The 17,039-nt window shown below is 38.6% G+C and overlaps 1 protein-coding gene across 4 annotated transcripts in view; it reads left to right on the top strand.

The window, feature by feature from the left end:
• The window catches only part of PAX3 (paired box 3), a 74,793-nt gene extending 58,402 nt beyond the window's left edge, over positions 1–16,391 (top strand). For all 4 annotated transcript variants that reach the window (XM_032120101.1, XM_032120099.1, XM_032120100.1 and 1 more), the window contains exons 6-9: positions 1,994–2,159; positions 3,310–3,524; positions 14,197–14,443; positions 14,968–16,391. In XM_032120101.1, coding sequence (XP_031975992.1) covers positions 1,994–2,159; positions 3,310–3,524; positions 14,197–14,443; positions 14,968–15,002 — 663 coding nt within the window. In that variant the 3' untranslated portion in view covers positions 15,003–16,391. The remainder of the gene's footprint in view (positions 1–1,993; positions 2,160–3,309; positions 3,525–14,196; positions 14,444–14,967) is intronic.
• Positions 16,392–17,039: the final 648 nt, after the last annotated feature.

Below are 17,039 nucleotides of genomic sequence, written 5' to 3'. Positions count from 1 at the left end.
GTAGTCAGTTCTTATTCCCGCAGCATTTGGAGATCATCAGATAACCCTCTTGACCTGAAGAAGAGAGAGTGTCAAGGAAAAAAGCCATCGTTAATGACCTGGGTCAGCTAATTACAACAAGCGATTTCTGTTCCCTGATCACTCTTTGACCTCCATTATCCTTCCTAAGTGTTCTTTCGATCTTTAGCAAGGTCTCTTTCTTGCTCTACAGGCTGAATCTAGACCCATCCCCAACTACTGCTCATTGCAGGTTTTGCATCTCCACCCTACTCCTTGTCCCTGCCAGCTGCTTTCAGACATGGTTCATGTGCAGACAGAGGGGGAGTTAGTATGTACAGCAAAAAAACAAGAGAGGGATTTGTGACATAGAACAGAGGCTCCACCTATCCCTCTGTCCTGTATCCTAAACCGGAGTGGGAGTGTATAATTGAGGAGTAGATGTTGCAGCCAAAGGAGGAGGCAGCTGTGTGAACTGAGCATGTCATTCTGAAAAGAGGATGAAGTCAGAACAAACTACATGGTGACAGATGGCCTATGTCAGAAACCAGATGGCTCAGTGAGTCCCAGCACCCCTGTCATGAAATAGCAAGCAGAGGAGAAGCCCACAGTGTAGCCCAAAATGTTGTTACCCTCTTATATGAGGGCCACTCATGGCTTGTAAATGGTGTTAAACTTAGAATCCCAGTCTGTGATGCCTGATTCATAAGCCAGCAAGGGCTGCTTGCCGGAAGAGTTACAGATCTGAGCCCCGTCTTACTTATACAAATACATCTGTATGTGGCTCATCAGCTAACATGCCTCAGTGGCTTTCAGGCCAGCCTGCCTTAAAAGCTGTGCAGATCTACTTTATCAGATGTTAACACTCAGTTCAGGTCTTATCTAATTGATTGGATCTATAGATGAGCACTGCAGCTGCTTCAGGGTGTAGGATTATGAGCAACTGGCTGCTTGTTTACAAATGTGTGCGGTCTCTGTTGCCTTAAACAGCCATTCTTTCCCTCAGTGCTCCACTATGGAGCTGAGAGCTGTAATCAAGAGCCTGCTCTGACCCTGCAACAAGGCACTGTGCCTGCACCCTGCTTCAGGCACCCCTGCACTGACTCCTTACCCTTCCAATTTATGACGTGTGGAATCACTATAATATCAAAATTAACAAATGTGTTTTGCAACTACTATTATGTCTGCATTTGTGAAGTCTTACCTCTTCCTGTCTTGGAGGTAATAAGAACCATCCAAGACTTGGAAAACTTAAAACATGAACTGAGAATGATGTGAAGAAAAGCAGATTTATAGCTAAAATGTCCCACAAATCCAAACCCCATCTGGTCGGTGCACTGTCCTGGGAAAGGATTTCAAAGTGGTTCTGAAATGCTAATCTAGCACTGAAATTCTGACCTACTGTTGTAAGTTTATTAAGAGATGTTTTGTACGTATGTGAATACATGAAATCTTGCTGGGAGGGAAAACTTGCTTGTGTATTTTGTACATGGGACTTGTATTTTTCAAATTAAAAAGCTTAAAGTTCTGTTGGTCATTAGGGTAATATAGTGTCCTAATATGTAAGTACATGCCCCTTCTAACAGTGCAGTAAGTGATGCCACTAACTTGTCAGCAAATTAAATATAAAGACAGTACAGTATAGACTAAATAGCTGGCACTTAATCTAAGTGGAGAGGTTTCCCCTTTCTCATTAAATCCAGCACCATAATTATAGTGATTAAGAACATTAAAACTTGAAAGAATAGCCAGTTTTTTTTCAGGAGAGGCTGTATTTGGGAGGAAACTATGGATCAGAATTCCTGTGTTGCATCTGTTGGACCACGGAAATGTGTGCCAAGGGCCCCTTTCTTGTCTAGGAGCACTTGAGTTCAGTGTGCATCTTCTGCATCTCTCATCTCAGACACTGAGTGTGTTTGAAATACAATGCCATTATTTCTGATACATCTGTATTAAATGTGCAAAACTCAAATGTTCATATTTAAAACATTTGCAGGTCTGGTTTAGTAATCGTCGTGCCAGATGGAGGAAACAGGCAGGAGCCAACCAACTGATGGCTTTCAACCATCTGATCCCTGGAGGATTCCCACCCAGTGCCATGCCAACTTTGCCAACATACCAGCTCTCTGAGCCCTCCTACCAACCCACCTCCATACCGCAAGGTACAGTAGCCCACAGGTACTTGGTTAAAACAGTGTTATTGGGGGGTTTCCTGTGCTTATCTGTTGTAGAAATATTTTCTTTTCTAATGTGTTGGCTAATTTAGGGTCTGACTCAGGGATGACCCTGCAAGCCTGCTTATTTTAAGCGCATAAGAACTCAGATTTGTTTTGCTGCAAGAAAGGGGTGGTTCCATGTGAAGGGTGCTCTCCAGAGAAATAATCACCTCCTGCCCAGCAGTCATGCAGCTTTGGTAAAGTGATGTACACTCATCCCTGTCCTGCCCCTGCAATGGCCTGCTTTGCTGGAAGTGTCTGGTGTGGTGTAGAAGGAGGCAGGTGCACTCTGTCCTCATTGTGACTACCAGTGATGAAGCATTGGAACTTCTGTAAATGCTCTGAATATTTACCTGGCAGTGGGAAAAAGCAGCTATTCAGACAAATACTCTGAATATTTACCTGGCAGTGGGAAAAAGCAGCTATTCAGACCACCTTGTTTCACATCAGACAGTAGCCAGTCTCAGTAGGGTAAAAATTTTTCTTAATGTTATCAGAAATTCTGTGAACTTTGATGGATTTGAATAGGAGGGAACAGACCCTCAAATCTAGGCTTTGTTAGATTTTACTATTAAATAAAAACCTTATGGGTGAGATTTTATAAAATAAGTTATGTGCTCTTATTGCTTCCTTCTTGAGATTTGGATGCTAACTCTTGGTGTATGTTCCAGTTGAGGGAATTTTTCAAAGCCCAGGGCTTCTCCCATCCATTCCTAGGCTTGATACAAACCGTGGTGGGATTTATGAGCTAGGGCCAGGAGGGGAAAGCCCGTTACCAGTCTTATAAGTAAATAAATATTTTCCTTTGTTTTTATATATAGACATATATAAAAAATATTGCTGACAGTATGTGCTCACTAAGGGTTGTCCGAAAACCTCATGTCTGTTGTTACGATATTTACAGTCTGTTTAAGATTTTTTGTGTAAACTCATAGGCCAGTTAAATATCCAGCAATATTATAGATGTACTTTTCTACTTAACAAGTATTTAGATGCAGGTTCTGATGCAGTTCTCTTAAGCTGAACTTCACATAATGAACTTATTATGCCAGAAATAAAGGAGGAAAACATATCAACATGTTTCTTCTGCTTCCAGCCGTGTCTGATCCAAGCAGTACCGTCCACAGACCTCAGCCTCTCCCTCCAAGCACTGTACACCAAAGCAGCCTCCCTTCAAACCCAGAGAGCAGCTCTGCCTATTGCCTCCCCAGTACCAGGCATGGATTTTCCAGCTATACAGACAGCTTTGTGCCTCCATCCGGGCCCTCCAATCCCATGAACCCTGCCATTGGCAATGGCCTCTCACCTCAGGTCAGTCCTGTGTTTTCAGACAGAGGATTTGCTGTATACCAGAACCAAAGAGTCTATTCCCTCAGGCCACAGTATAATGAATTGCCAAATTTAAACCATAATGTATTCTTTATATAAGCCACATGATTTCAGTTTGCTAGTTTCCTTTTTTTTTTTTTTTAATTTTTTTTCTCCTCTTACTGGCTGAATCAAGAGTCATAGCTTATATTTAATTTCAACTGATTTATAACGGAATCATGCAGACTTCATGTTTGCATTCAGTTTTCAAGCATTTGTAATGTACTGCTGTACTCCTGAATATCCGTGGCTAGGCACAGAAAATAGATCTTGTACTTTTTCTGTGAATAAAATATCTCTTTAAAATAACCTCATCAAGGTTTTACCAAGTGGTCCAGGAAAATTATGGGCAAGTGGTATGAGGAGAGTTCCAAGGACTGAGAAATGTGTATTGAGATGAGCTATAATCGAGTTATAAATACATAAATTAGGAGTATTACTGGTCTTTGGCAATATATCAATGCATGAATACTATAATTGTTTTTCTAATTTGCATGAGCTCTTTTGAGGAAATCATGTTAATAAATTGCCTTGATAATTGAGTGTCAAAAGATTGGTTAAATTTTCCTACACACGGCATCTGTCTGAAGCTGACATTATTAGTTAAAGCTTGAATAGATGGTAGTTTATTTTATTAGCAAGGGCTTTGCTCAGGTGCTTGGAAAGAGATGTCCACTAAATTCTGAGGAGTCACAAAGAGGATGCAATCTATAATTACAATCAGGAATCTCTTCAGGGCTGAAAGTGAGAGTTTTAATGGCTTTATCTGCTTTCTACCCTTTTTTCCTCTCAGTGGTTAGAAAAACAGAGAGAAGCTCAGAATGACACAAATGAAAAGTGAAAAGACAATTATACTCAATTACACACTAATCACTGACTATCACCACTGCCTAAGCAGGGAGAGGGCATTCTAATAGGCAGAAAATGAGATTTTAATGGCACAAAGGGTGGCCAAAATAACGACTCGTATATCTTTGCCTCCTTCGTTTTCTTCAACTTGTGGTTTGCATCTCGGGAGTGCAGTTCCTGGTTCCTGTGCAACGGTGATAACTCTGTGCAGCTGAAAAGTTCAAAGGCACTGGAGTTGAAAAGAATGAATAACAAAGGCAATGAAATAAACATTTTTGCCCAAAGGCAAAAGTTCATAAACCCTTTTTTGTAATGGTAAATGTAATTAAGATTCACAGATTCCTATAGCATAAAGTGGGGTACAAAACTTTATGGCTTGAAACCTCAGGAAAAAAATACCAACAGAAAAACAAACGGATGTACTTCCAGCAAGACTTGAATAAATTTTGTTTGAAAGAATTCTGATTTCTACATGCAAATTGCAACAAAATCCATGACATTATATTAGTTGCTTCTTTTTTTTTTTAATGGCTATTTTCATAGTGTGCAAGGCTTCCACATTTTTGAAATAATTATCTATCTGGTTTCCAATGTTAATCCATAAAGAGTAGTTGTTAGTGTCAATTTAAATGCGTGTTGGTTCTGGCTATGGAAAATGTGATCTTTTTTTTTTCCCCTTTCACAAGGCTTTTATTGTCTGTGACAGTGAAGTGGAGCACAACAGCAAAGAAATCTTGTGATGGCTGGGCAAAATGGGACAAAAATGTGAGGCCAGGTTTCCTCCAGCCAAAGTCTTGCTGATTTGAGGTTTGATGTAGTCAAAAGGAGATTCTGTGCTTTTTTACACCCAGCCCTGTCTTTACACTATGAGACTTCTGTTGTTTTTATGGTTTTTTTCCCTTAGACTTTTGAAACCTTTCTCTGACCCGGTGTTTAGCACTTCTGGCCATGTACAGCAGCTCTACCAACAGGTTTAGGGGGATGCTGATCCCTCTAAAGCTGACATTGTGCTTTCATTGCTCAGTGCATAGAGATTACTTACATCCATTTAGATTTGGAACAACTTCTTGGTAACTGAATGATTACCTTCAACAGCTGTTAAAAATCTATCTTCCCATCAAAAGAACAAATGAAAAACCCAGACCTAAATTCATGTGGTGTTACCAACAGCTCCTCTGTATCAGTTCTGGTGCCTGAACAATGAGTTAGAGACCTGTATAAAATGTAGAGATGTATAAAGTGACACACTCAGACTTTGTGTTTATATAAGGGAATGATACAGCCTCAGACGTGTAAATTATGTGCAACAAATTGTGGGACTGTAGTAAACCAGTGAAACTCCTGTTGCCCAAAGGAGCCTCAGCTGCTGGGCATGTTAGTGTGCGAAATGTCCCTTAGCTGTGGGGTGTGTCGCTGTGCATCTCCTCTCCATGCTTCCTCAGGGCTGTTCCTGAGGTGCTGAAAGAGAGGCTGAGGTAAGGGAAAGTCAAAAGCCAGCTCTGCATTTGGGGTTTCATGAAAAAGGGAAACAAGAGTTTTCCTGCTGAGTGGGCACATTGCACTGCCCTGCCTGTGTGCATGGAATATAGATGAGAAAGAAAGAGGGTCTATTTACTGGCCAGTGCATTTTTGACCACAATAAATCTGGGTGTGTGAGCAATTAACATAATGTTTCCACCCATCCGTGTGTCTCTTGCAGGCAAGTGCTCCTGACAAACTGAGTCTAAAGCTGAATTTGCAGTGACTGTAGTGGGGAGGGGCAAGGGGGGTTTTGTCTGAAGCCCAGATAATATTTTGTGATTTAAAAAAAAACACCCCTAGAACATGCAGAACGAAATCTAATACTAAGGTTCACAGGATCATGTTCTTACCAGACTTAAATCTCTTTCTCCCCCTTGACATCAATTTATTGCAAATTAGGGTCTGACACAGACCCCAGGGAAGCGTTATTTTTTATGTAGAATGGTTCCAGTGTAACTTTTTTCTTGAATATGATGAACAAATATGGTATATAAGGCAAGCACCGGTGGAGGCAGAGGTCAATCAGAGACACCTAGGGTGATGTAATTTTATTTTTATTGCATTAGCCTTGAATTTGGGGGTGAGAGGGGATGGTATTTCTCAGTTCTAGGAAGCAGAATGCTCCATTACATATCTGTCTTGCAAGCTGGGTATTAAAATGTTGTTGACCTTGTTTAAAAATCAAAGAGAGCAGAATGAGTTCCACCTTGTTTAATACTTGGTACTTTTTAACATCAAGAAAAAATCTGCAGATATCCTTCAGATGACTGGTTGTTCTCCTCACTCATCTGGTTTATTCATTAGTACCTGGATGTGGTGAGAGAACCTCTGTCTTGCAGGCATGCAATGGGTTGACTTTTGCTGGAAAGAGTCAAGGATTAATGTCTTGGGGAGCTTGCAGCCTGGAGTGTCCTTGTTTGTATTTCATGAAAAAGCAACTCAGCTGCAAGCATGCCATCTCAGCCAGAGCTCTTTAAATATAATGTCAGAAAAGAGATTATTAGTGTGTAATATATGTAAATTGCATATTTTTATGTTTTCTATGCCTATTATGCAGCTTCTTGCCTCTCATGCATACATTTATGGGAATATTGTATTTCCTTTTCAAATTAGGTTTTAGTTGCTCAGTGCACTTTCTTTTAACAAATGTTTATTAACTCAGAATTATGAGGGGGTAGCATATCTGGATGTTAATACATGTATACAGGATTTAGGCATTCTTTTGGATTGGCATGGCACTTTATGATTAGTGGCCATCGCTGGCTTTTTGATGTGAAGCAGAACAGTGACTGCAGAAACACTTGTCTCACAACTGCAGGTGCATGGTCTTAGTAAAGAGAAGATTGTTTTAAAGACAGGATATCAATATTTTGAACTGCTTCATTTAAGATAAGGGAAAAGGCTTTTCCGGTGTACATCGGCATCCCCTGACCTCATCATGTGCTTCTTATTACTGTCAGAGCAGCAGAGTTTGCCCTACACCAGGTCAGGCAGTTCGCTGGTTTGGAGAGTGCTGTTCAGGCTCCTGTGGATTCAGGTGGAGCAGCAGTACTCTGCTTGGATTGCTGCCCATGAGGCCATGTGCTTCCTGTATTTAACCTGTAGGATATTTAACCTGTAGGATAATCCAGGCTTAAACAGTACTGCAGTGTTAAGGTTTTAATGGGAAAAGAACAAATGTGTGTAACTTGTCTCCTGCTAGGCATAATTTTTTTTCCTCCATGCCCTCTAGAAAACTTCTCAGATCTACCCTTTCCTCTTCCTTACTTTCTCCCCCTCTAATTGAATCAAACCCATAGCTTTAAAGGCTGCACTTTTAAAATGGGAAGTGGATTGACTATTGAATGGGCTGTATAGGAGATCGTAATAGTCTTTAACAAAGTTTGCAGTTTCATGCCATTACCTGGAGCTCAGGAATAATCTTGATAAGAAAATCCCAAACTTTTCCGTGAACAGTAGTAAAGATGCAAGCTGTTTCCAGGTTTCTTTCTTCTACTGTCAAAACATTTCACTGCCTGAGTTTAAGAGTTACCCTGTAACTCCTTTTGATGAGATAGATCTTAGGCAATGGGCTTCTCTTAAGTCTTTGAAAGGATTTGGTTTTCATTAACCTGAAGTATGGAACTGATGGCAGCTGTCAAATCAGTTAGATATGTTCATATAGTCTTGTTAACTCTGTTTTTAAGGGAGGCACAGGAACCGAGGGCTAAAAACTTACATTCCCTCATTAAAAGGCACAAGAGCAATGAAAAAAGCAACTATTAATTCATTATACTTTTCCCTATATCTTCTGTTGTATTACTTTGAACTGGTTGCCCACAGAAACATTTCATTTGGGTTCAAGTCTCACAACAATGTTCTGCTCATGATCATTTGAGAACTCTTCACTTAATGACCCAAGAACATGAGACAGGGCATGGATTTCTTTGTGAGTAAGAAAGTTAATTCACATGATATAATTTGCATGAATACAAGTTTTTGTTCCTTTTTAAAAATTATTTAAAAACAGAAGTTCTGTCAATGGGGTTCATTATTTTTTGCTTCTGTGAGTAAAATAGATGAGATTCAATAGTTTTGTAATTGTTACTGTGTAAAAATAACATGGGGTTTTTTGGGTTAAATATGCAAATATTTTATTTAAAATATTCTATATTTTATATAAATATACATTTATAGATAATATAACATGTAATAAATACATTAATATAGCAGAAACAATAAACAGGTGACTGTCCATTTTTGAATGTCCACTTTAACTTTTCTCTTTTGGTTTGTTTTGCTTTCAGGCATAACAAATCCATATATCCTGGTTGTTGAGGGAAGGTGTGTGAGAGCTGAGCGAGTGACAGCTGGGCTGGTGTTCATAATGGCTAGAATCCTTCTTTTGTGTTTAGGGCTGAATAGAAAGTAGGAGGAGAGTTCACAGGCAAAGAGCAACCTAATCCCAAATTTAGGCTTTTTATGAATTATTTTAAGTAATATTGCCATAGCTGAGCATGTAAAGTCATGAGACTCCAATCTCTGAGGCTGCCTGAATAAGTTGTGAGATGTTTAATTTTATAGATAAAAATTCATATAAATTATGCATTCATCTTTGAGCTTTGTTTTACCTTTTCAGTCATCTTTGGTTGGTTTTCATACAACCAGGGGCTCAAGAATTCACTGATCTTAGAATTATTTTGGTGATGTTACCAAGTTCTGGGACTCTGTGATGTAGCATTTTAAAAAAGACATGAATTTTGTGGCAGATTGTAATAATGTTTTGAAAATTGGTAATCCTCTGTAGGTAAAAATATATTTTGCGAAAGAATCAAGTTATTTCTTAATTATCCTAAATGTGCACCATGCACATTCTCTAATTCCAGCGTAGGCACCTGGTGGTGTGAAATCATTATGAGGTCTCATTTGATATGAGCATGCAGAGGGTCAGATCATCCAAGTCCAAAGTCAGTACATTTGCTCTTATTTTCATCAACCAAGTATGTGGTTGCCAGCTCTTGCCATTTGCCAAAAAGTGCTTTCTGTTAGGTTTCTTATATTCTATAGAAATATTCATGTATATAACATGAATCAGCAACAGGGTTCTAGGATCCTATAAGTATAGATCCATGTAGCTAACTAACTTAAATTAATCCTCTAAAATCTCTCATTATAGTGCATGATAACAATCCCTTTTGTGTTCTTTCTTGTGCAATATTTTGTTTTTTGAGAGATTTCTCTACAGTGAAGAGAGTTAACAGCAGGTAATGCCATTCATCTCGGAAGGAGTCTGAAATTTTCAGTGTTAGTGATGAATGAGGGTATCTGACCCACATCTGTTTTACATTAGAATGGAACATTGCCCTGACATCGTTAGGAGCATTTGTCAAGATTCCCTGGACAGAGCTTCTGTAAATTACATGCTGCAAATGTGTCAGGGTCAGATAAGAGGATATCATTTACTGTGCTAAAGTTTACTCATGATTCTGTCAGTTCAACTTAATATGTTAACTGCCAACTATTTTCCTTGAGCTGTTTCATTGAATCTTTCATTCACAGGAGGGGAAAAATAGTATCACTGTACCCAAAAAATATTGCAGATGTTCTTTTCTCATAAATCATATTAATTGCAGACATGGTCGCAAAGCATACTAAACACAGGCATGCGTAAATGAATTAAAACATATGAGAATTTTATTGTGCCTATGGAGGGTCCTACATCCTAAAATAACAACCACGTTAACAGGCAGAATGTTTCATTTCAATAAAATAAGCTTTTTTTTTGTAGTTTAATGGCCTTTATTTTGGTGATAATAGAAGCATTGTCTAACAGCTGATAATGGATCAGACATTGTGTACGTGTCTTTAAGGCTTTCATCACTCAAATTCTCTTTCTTGATCATATACTCAGCTGGTGATTCTGTGCTGGTTCCACCAGCAAGGGACTTGTCCTAATGAATACTTTGGACTGCTTCAGATGTGTTCTCTGAAAACTTTTCTGTAGAATTTGGTTGTTGCAGTCCACTCTGTTCTGTTTACTCATTCCTAATTTCACCTTTGTTTTGTAATACAATAATTTTATTAATTACATGTATTGTATTTTATTATATATATATAAGGGCTGTGCATCACTATTCCTGTGTGTTTTGTAAAAGGTGAGAACAAAATATATGTAGCCAGAAAACGTAAATCTGATTTTTTTTTTTGCATTTATAGGAATTGTACTCTAAAATAAATAGTGTCGTTACTGCATTATTTTAATTCTAGGTGTTAGCTCAGCCCTTGGATTCTAGGTCAGTGAGGCTGACAATTACTAATTTAGCTTTCCCAAAGTGATTTAGAAGGAAGTACATATTTTCCATGGATTTGGAAATTTGAATGGTATAGAGATTGAATAAATTTATTTTCTACCTTAATTACTATAAAGCAATCATATCTGTTTGCTTCCTTAGAACTGCACTGCCTCATGCCCGCAGAAGATCTGAGCTGCAAAATGCAGGTCCTTTCGTGTCTCCTGTGCACCACTAAGCTGAGGGTGCTGAGCATCTTGCAGCCATGGCCCATTAATGGATTTCTAATTGATTAGGTGAAAGTTAGCCATGCCCTTCCTGTAACTCCTTGTATGGGTGAGAAGGTCATGGCACATACCGTAGCAAAGACTCCTGCCCTGAGGCTATGTCCCTTAGAGCTTTCAAAACAGACATGACCAAAAATCTAATTATTTAGATACTAATCAACTACAGGATGATTCTGAAGGTCTCTGAGGAAGATATTTCTGAGAAGTTGGTTACTGTTCAGACTTCAGTTTTCTCCAGCTCAGGGACAGACTGCTGTGTCAGTTCTGCTCCAGAATATCTAAGTGCACAACCACTAAATAAAATGGTGCCTAAAGACTTGTATTATTTTTTAATTTAAAAAATTTAAAGTAAATCTCACCATATGCTAATTCTAGTTTGTCAAAGAGAAGAAATCTCCATCCAAATAGAGTTGCTACTGATGCTTGAGTGGTGTTTGAGAGTCTGTCTGGATCCAGGTTTAAATTTCAAAACAAATGTCTAATTTTAAAATATCTTCCAATCCAAAAGTTTTTGAGTTCATTGTTTCTGCTGGCAAAGTCCAAATAATTTTGTCTTGGGTTTTATTCTATTGAAAATGTTAAATGAAAAAAAAACTCTAGTTGAAATACACGGCTGGTAAAATAGTTATTTACCCAAATTAGCAATTGGTCCTAAAAGTGCTGGCAGAGACAAGGTGTGAGAGCCCTGAGGCAGAGAAGAGTTACTCTGTGACAAGCCCAGCCCTTCTCCCTGCTCTTGAACTTGGAACAGAACATGGGGAAGTCCTGTAAATATTGGTATCACACTGGCCCTACACAGGAATGGAAAGGGTTGTGCACTTGAGATTTCTGATAAACCCCTGCACGTTTTAAACTGTAGTCAAAACCATGACATTCCTGCCAATGTAAATATTTCCCAAAGTAGTAATTTTCAATGTAAATGTTTACATTATCCCATGGTTTTTTGGTTTTTTTTGGTTTTTTTTTTTTTTTTTGTTTGTTTGGGTTTTTTTTTTTTTTTTTTGTGTCTCTTTCTCTTCTTTCAACTCTATTAGTGTTAATTTCAAAGGTTCTTATACTGTGTTCTGCTGATGCACTGTCCGGTCATTCAGCACGCTACATTTTTGGACCATATTGAATTCCAAAGTTATAAGAAAAGTATTTGGAATTTCTGAAACAGAAAATAATAGAAATTTTAATAGTTTTCAGAAACCAATTTTTAGAACAAAAACTTGAGAGCTCGGTGATTTCAACTTTTGGGGGAGTTTTGGCACAAAACGCTATGCAGATAACATGATTTTTTGATCTGTGGTGATTTCAGAGTTGTTTATTACTAACCCCAAGTTCTTTTAACAGGTTTTGGGCATTGAATATATTTGTTGAATTAAACAGCAAGTATCTTACATCCTGAATCCAAATTAATCTTGTTTTTATAACTTAAAAGTTGTAAGATTTCAGTATCTGAATGAAGTCTTTGCATATATTTTGGAATTTCTTTTTGCATGAATGCTTCAGTTTGTGAAACATTCAGCAAATACCACCCACTGGTTAAACTCATGTTTTTCAGCTTAGTGAATCAGAAGTGAACATTCCACTGCTGTATGTAGTAACTGAACTTCTTTCTCAGAATTTTCTTTTTCAGTGAGGTGTCTTGGGTGCATTTGATGCAAACATATTTTGTGTTCTCAATACAGGTATCTGGGTTTCGCTTTTTGAGCTACTCTGTTTCTACCTCTTGCTCTTTTCCTAATCAGACATGTAAAATTTGGATAGGTCTTCTTTCCCACTTAAATCATGATCCCTGGATCTTGTTTCATGTATTTATTAAAAAAACCCAAACCAACAAAAAAACCAAACAACTCAGAGCTGGGAACACAAGCTCCCTGCAATACCTTTTCATTTGTCATGGAAAATAAGTACAATTCCAGGAGGAACATCAGAACTTTAGGAAACAGATATGTTCTGATGAGGTTTAATTTAGTCTTTAAAAAATGGACTCAAATTTTAAAAAATTCTCTTTAGTTTATGGCAAGAATTTCTGCAAAACAAAATAATTATCAAATAGCACATGTCAGATAATTGTAATGCCTTTTTGGAGCAAGAACAGCCTGTAAATTATCACAATATGCAGCTTTGGCAGAAGCTGTATGTCACCCATCCGTTAGAAGCTGCAGAATGTTTGTCAGGCTCTGAAGTGCAAAATTGAAGTGCAATTTATTCCAGGAAAAGTAAGCAAATCTCAGTCATACATTTATTTTCAAAGTGTGCTATAGCAGTGTGCCAGGAAAGGAAATGTTCACCAACCTGTAGTGGGAGGGATTTTTGAACAAGGAATTTTCACTGTAGTTTTGTGCTTGAAAATGCAGATGCTTTTGAAATTTTTTCTTGCTCTTCTACTGGAAATTATGGCCTAGAGGGCTGGGCTTTTATAGGGACAACCATGTATTTTCCAGTAAACTCTTCAGCTACTGATTTCGTAACTGTCCCTGTAGAAGCAGCTTAACAAGGGAGTCACAGCTGACTTGAAGTCTCTCTGGAATGCCTGACCCTTTCTGTTGTGTCCTTTAACTCAGATGGTGGAATCGATAACTGGTGTTACGACCAGCACTTTACTCATGCACATTCATTTCTTTACAGTACACAGGGCATGCAGCAGGAGGGGGTACAGCTGCTCTGCCCCTTTCCCAGCACCCAGAACATCAGGATTATATGGGGTTCTTTGTTCCATCAGTAGTGCTACTGGGATCTGCTCCAAACTGACTTCAGTGTAATGATTGCTGATCTTGGAGAAGAAAATTGTGTGAGCTTTTTCACAGCTTTTTAATGTTTGGAGATCATGCAGGACAGCATGGTTAGACAGCCATTACTTGCTTTTTGTTGTCTTATAACTTAGCCCTCAAGGAATAAACATCTGGAGAACTCCCAGCTGGGGCTGGGATCAGGCACTCTAAGACTATAAAAGTTTAAAAAAAATATTTTTCCTTATTTGCCCCAATATCAGTTCTTATTGCTTGTTAGACATCAGATTTTATTTTGGTGAATGATGCAACCAAATTCTACTTCCTCTTGGGATTAGCTACTCAAAGCACAGGTCAAATATCAAGTCTACCTGGTTTAGGAAATCAAATTATAGATTTGAGAACTTCTGTGGTTCTGTAAACAATGCAGTTCTTTGTTTATTTTAACTCTTTCTATTATTCTACCTCTTAGGTAATGGGGCTCTTGACTAACCACGGTGGTGTGCCTCACCAGCCGCAAACTGATTATGCCCTGTCCCCTCTAACTGGGGGCCTGGAGCCCACCACCACAGTGTCAGCCAGCTGCAGCCAGAGGTTAGATCACATGAAGAGCTTAGACAGCCTGCCTACATCCCAGTCCTACTGCCCGCCGACTTACAGCACCACGGGATACAGCATGGACCCCGTCACGGGCTACCAGTACGGCCAGTACGGACAAAGTGAGTACTGGCACATTTGCAGTGGGAAGGGCAACACTGTGCCCAGGTACCAACAGCCTGTGCTTTCTGTCTGTAGGGAAGGGAGTTCTGAGCACAGATCCTAATGGCTCACTGCTACTTGTCCCCAAAGCCATGCACTGGTGAGATAGCTGATTGTTCAAGCAGGATTTCTGCTGCATAATTATTTTCTTAAGTGATGTCAACAACATCTTGATGTTATTAATTGTTGAGACATGAAACCTGATTGCCATTAGGTAAAACATAAGGGTTGTCCAAAATGAAATAACCGCTGGCATTCCACTATTAGAAACACATGTTCTTAATGAGGTCAGCTCAAGAATCGTTACAGTATATAATCCCAGATACATAGAGTTTTGTCAAACTTGTCCTAGGAATAAAAATATTAGTCCCTTTCCTTTGATATATCAGTATTAAATATGACAGTGTCAACCTGTAGTTGGCATGGCCCCATGCTGTGAGGTTGTCACAGCATGACTTAAAAAGCTTCTTTTGCTTTTTTGCAGGTGCCTTTCATTATCTGAAGCCAGATATTGCATAAATGAACTGTCCACTTCAAGTTAAAGCTGGTCTTGTTTTCTGGTCTCACTCCAAGGCTTGGATAAGAGGGATCTTCTCAACACACTGCAGCCTAAACTGGGGCAGTCCCACTGAGAGAAAAAAGCTTGTTATGTTCTCTCCAGTCATAGCTGTTAGTAGACTTTTGAAGGCTGGACAAAGCTGTACAGAAGACAAAGGCCAAAAGCAATAATGAATAAATGTGACATGCTTCATTATGAGTGGGTATACAAAACAGAGCACTATTTAACATCACAGCCTGGCAAACATTCCATTTTTTTGTTGTTGTTGAAATTAATGTGCATTGATTGGGACAAATGGAACATTTTGAAACTAAACTTAGAGCAGTTGAGCTCTGCGTACTCTGACTCATCTGACATCCAGTGCTGACTTTAGTCTAACTTTAAAACAGCTCAGTTTCTGAAGCAAGTTTGGGAGAACCTCTCACTGTACACACTGGAAATTGCCATCAAGAGGAAACGTCACAGTCCATAGGAAGCTGGATAAGTGCGAAAGACTTCCTGAGCAACTCATTGGTTACCTTGCCATGCTTTTGTAATCACCTTGTCAATAAATGTCACTCACAGGTTTTGCTTTACCAAGAGAGGAAATCTTGTGTAACATGACACCCAGATTTTACCTTTTCGTATGTGTTTTCCCAGTGTGTTTTACCTTTTTAAACAAACATGGGAGACAAAAACCCCACCAACAACGCGACTGATTTTTCACAACTGCCTAGCAATGTGCAATACTGTGTACCTCACACAAACTTTGGGATCATCCAAAGTCATAGATATAGAATCAGAACTATATTTTTGCAGGTACTTTTATTTTTGCAGTGCATAATTCCTGATGATAAAATACAGAATTGTTGCAGTCTGCTGGGTTACTGAAGTCCAGCTTGCTAATCATGATTTAAAGGTCATCTTCAGAAAACAATACGAAGAAATGATCACGTTTACATTTTTTTTTAGTGATGTACAGGACATAGACAGAGATGGACCTGTATTTGACAGATTTGTTTAAATTATACAGCGATATCCAATATAGAAAATATAATTATAGGAACCAAGGTTTACAAGAAGTTTGCATCGTGACATTTTAGAATGTCAATAAATTTGTGTTTTGTGATGTTGAGAGGAAGAGGATGATGGAAGGTGGGATTATTTATTTCTCTCTATTCTTGGAACAAAGAGGGAGGCAGAACACAAATACATTCCTTTTAGCATTAAGGACTATGAAGTAGTGAGTTAGACTAGGTTCAGTACAGAGGTTAGTTCACACAATGGTCTTAAGGGTGATGGAAAAATGAAATATTATCTTTGTGTTGCAGCCTCTACAACATGTGTTGTAAAAAAAAGAAAAACCCAAACAAAAAAAAACCCAACAAAAAAAGAAAACAAAAAAACAAATGTCTTTCATGTAAAAAGTTCAGTAAATATTTACTATTTATAATGAATAAACATTATGAAGACTTGCAAAGCACTGATGATTTTGTCCTAAAATGTAGTATTGTGCTAAATACATTGATACATTTTAATCTGAATATCATGAAGAAATAAACCATGTTATCTTTGATGCAAACTGTATTCATTATATGAGTGTATTGTGCACGCATCCTGGGCCGTGGGAACATTGGGCAGCCTCTGTGACCAGGTACTGCCTGTGTGCCATGTGGAACTCTGTGTGTGTGTGAGATAGTAAACCATGCATTTTCCAAGTGCTGTTGGAACCAGTAGTACATCTTCCCAAGAAGCCAAAAGCCTTTGCCATGCATTCAAAAGAAAATTACATAGGCTTAAAACCAGCACAAGTAGAGCAACTGGGATGGCTTCATACAATGCAGGAACTTTGTAATCGGTTATGGGCAGTATCTGTCCTGAATTGTATTTTTTTTCCTTAGAAACCTCAAGAATTTTTTAGTAGGCCTACACACAAGCTGATTGAAATTTTGGGAAGAGCCTTCAAAATGAGTGGTAAGTTTTACTGGCACATCAGTGTGCAAGGGAATTTTACCTCA

The sequence above is a fragment of the Corvus moneduloides genome, chromosome 10 (assembly GCF_009650955.1).
Source record: "Corvus moneduloides isolate bCorMon1 chromosome 10, bCorMon1.pri, whole genome shotgun sequence".
Lineage (NCBI taxonomy): Eukaryota > Metazoa > Chordata > Aves > Passeriformes > Corvidae > Corvus > Corvus moneduloides.
Note: the sequence above shows the minus strand (reverse complement) of the source record. Positions and strands in the feature narration are given on the sequence as shown.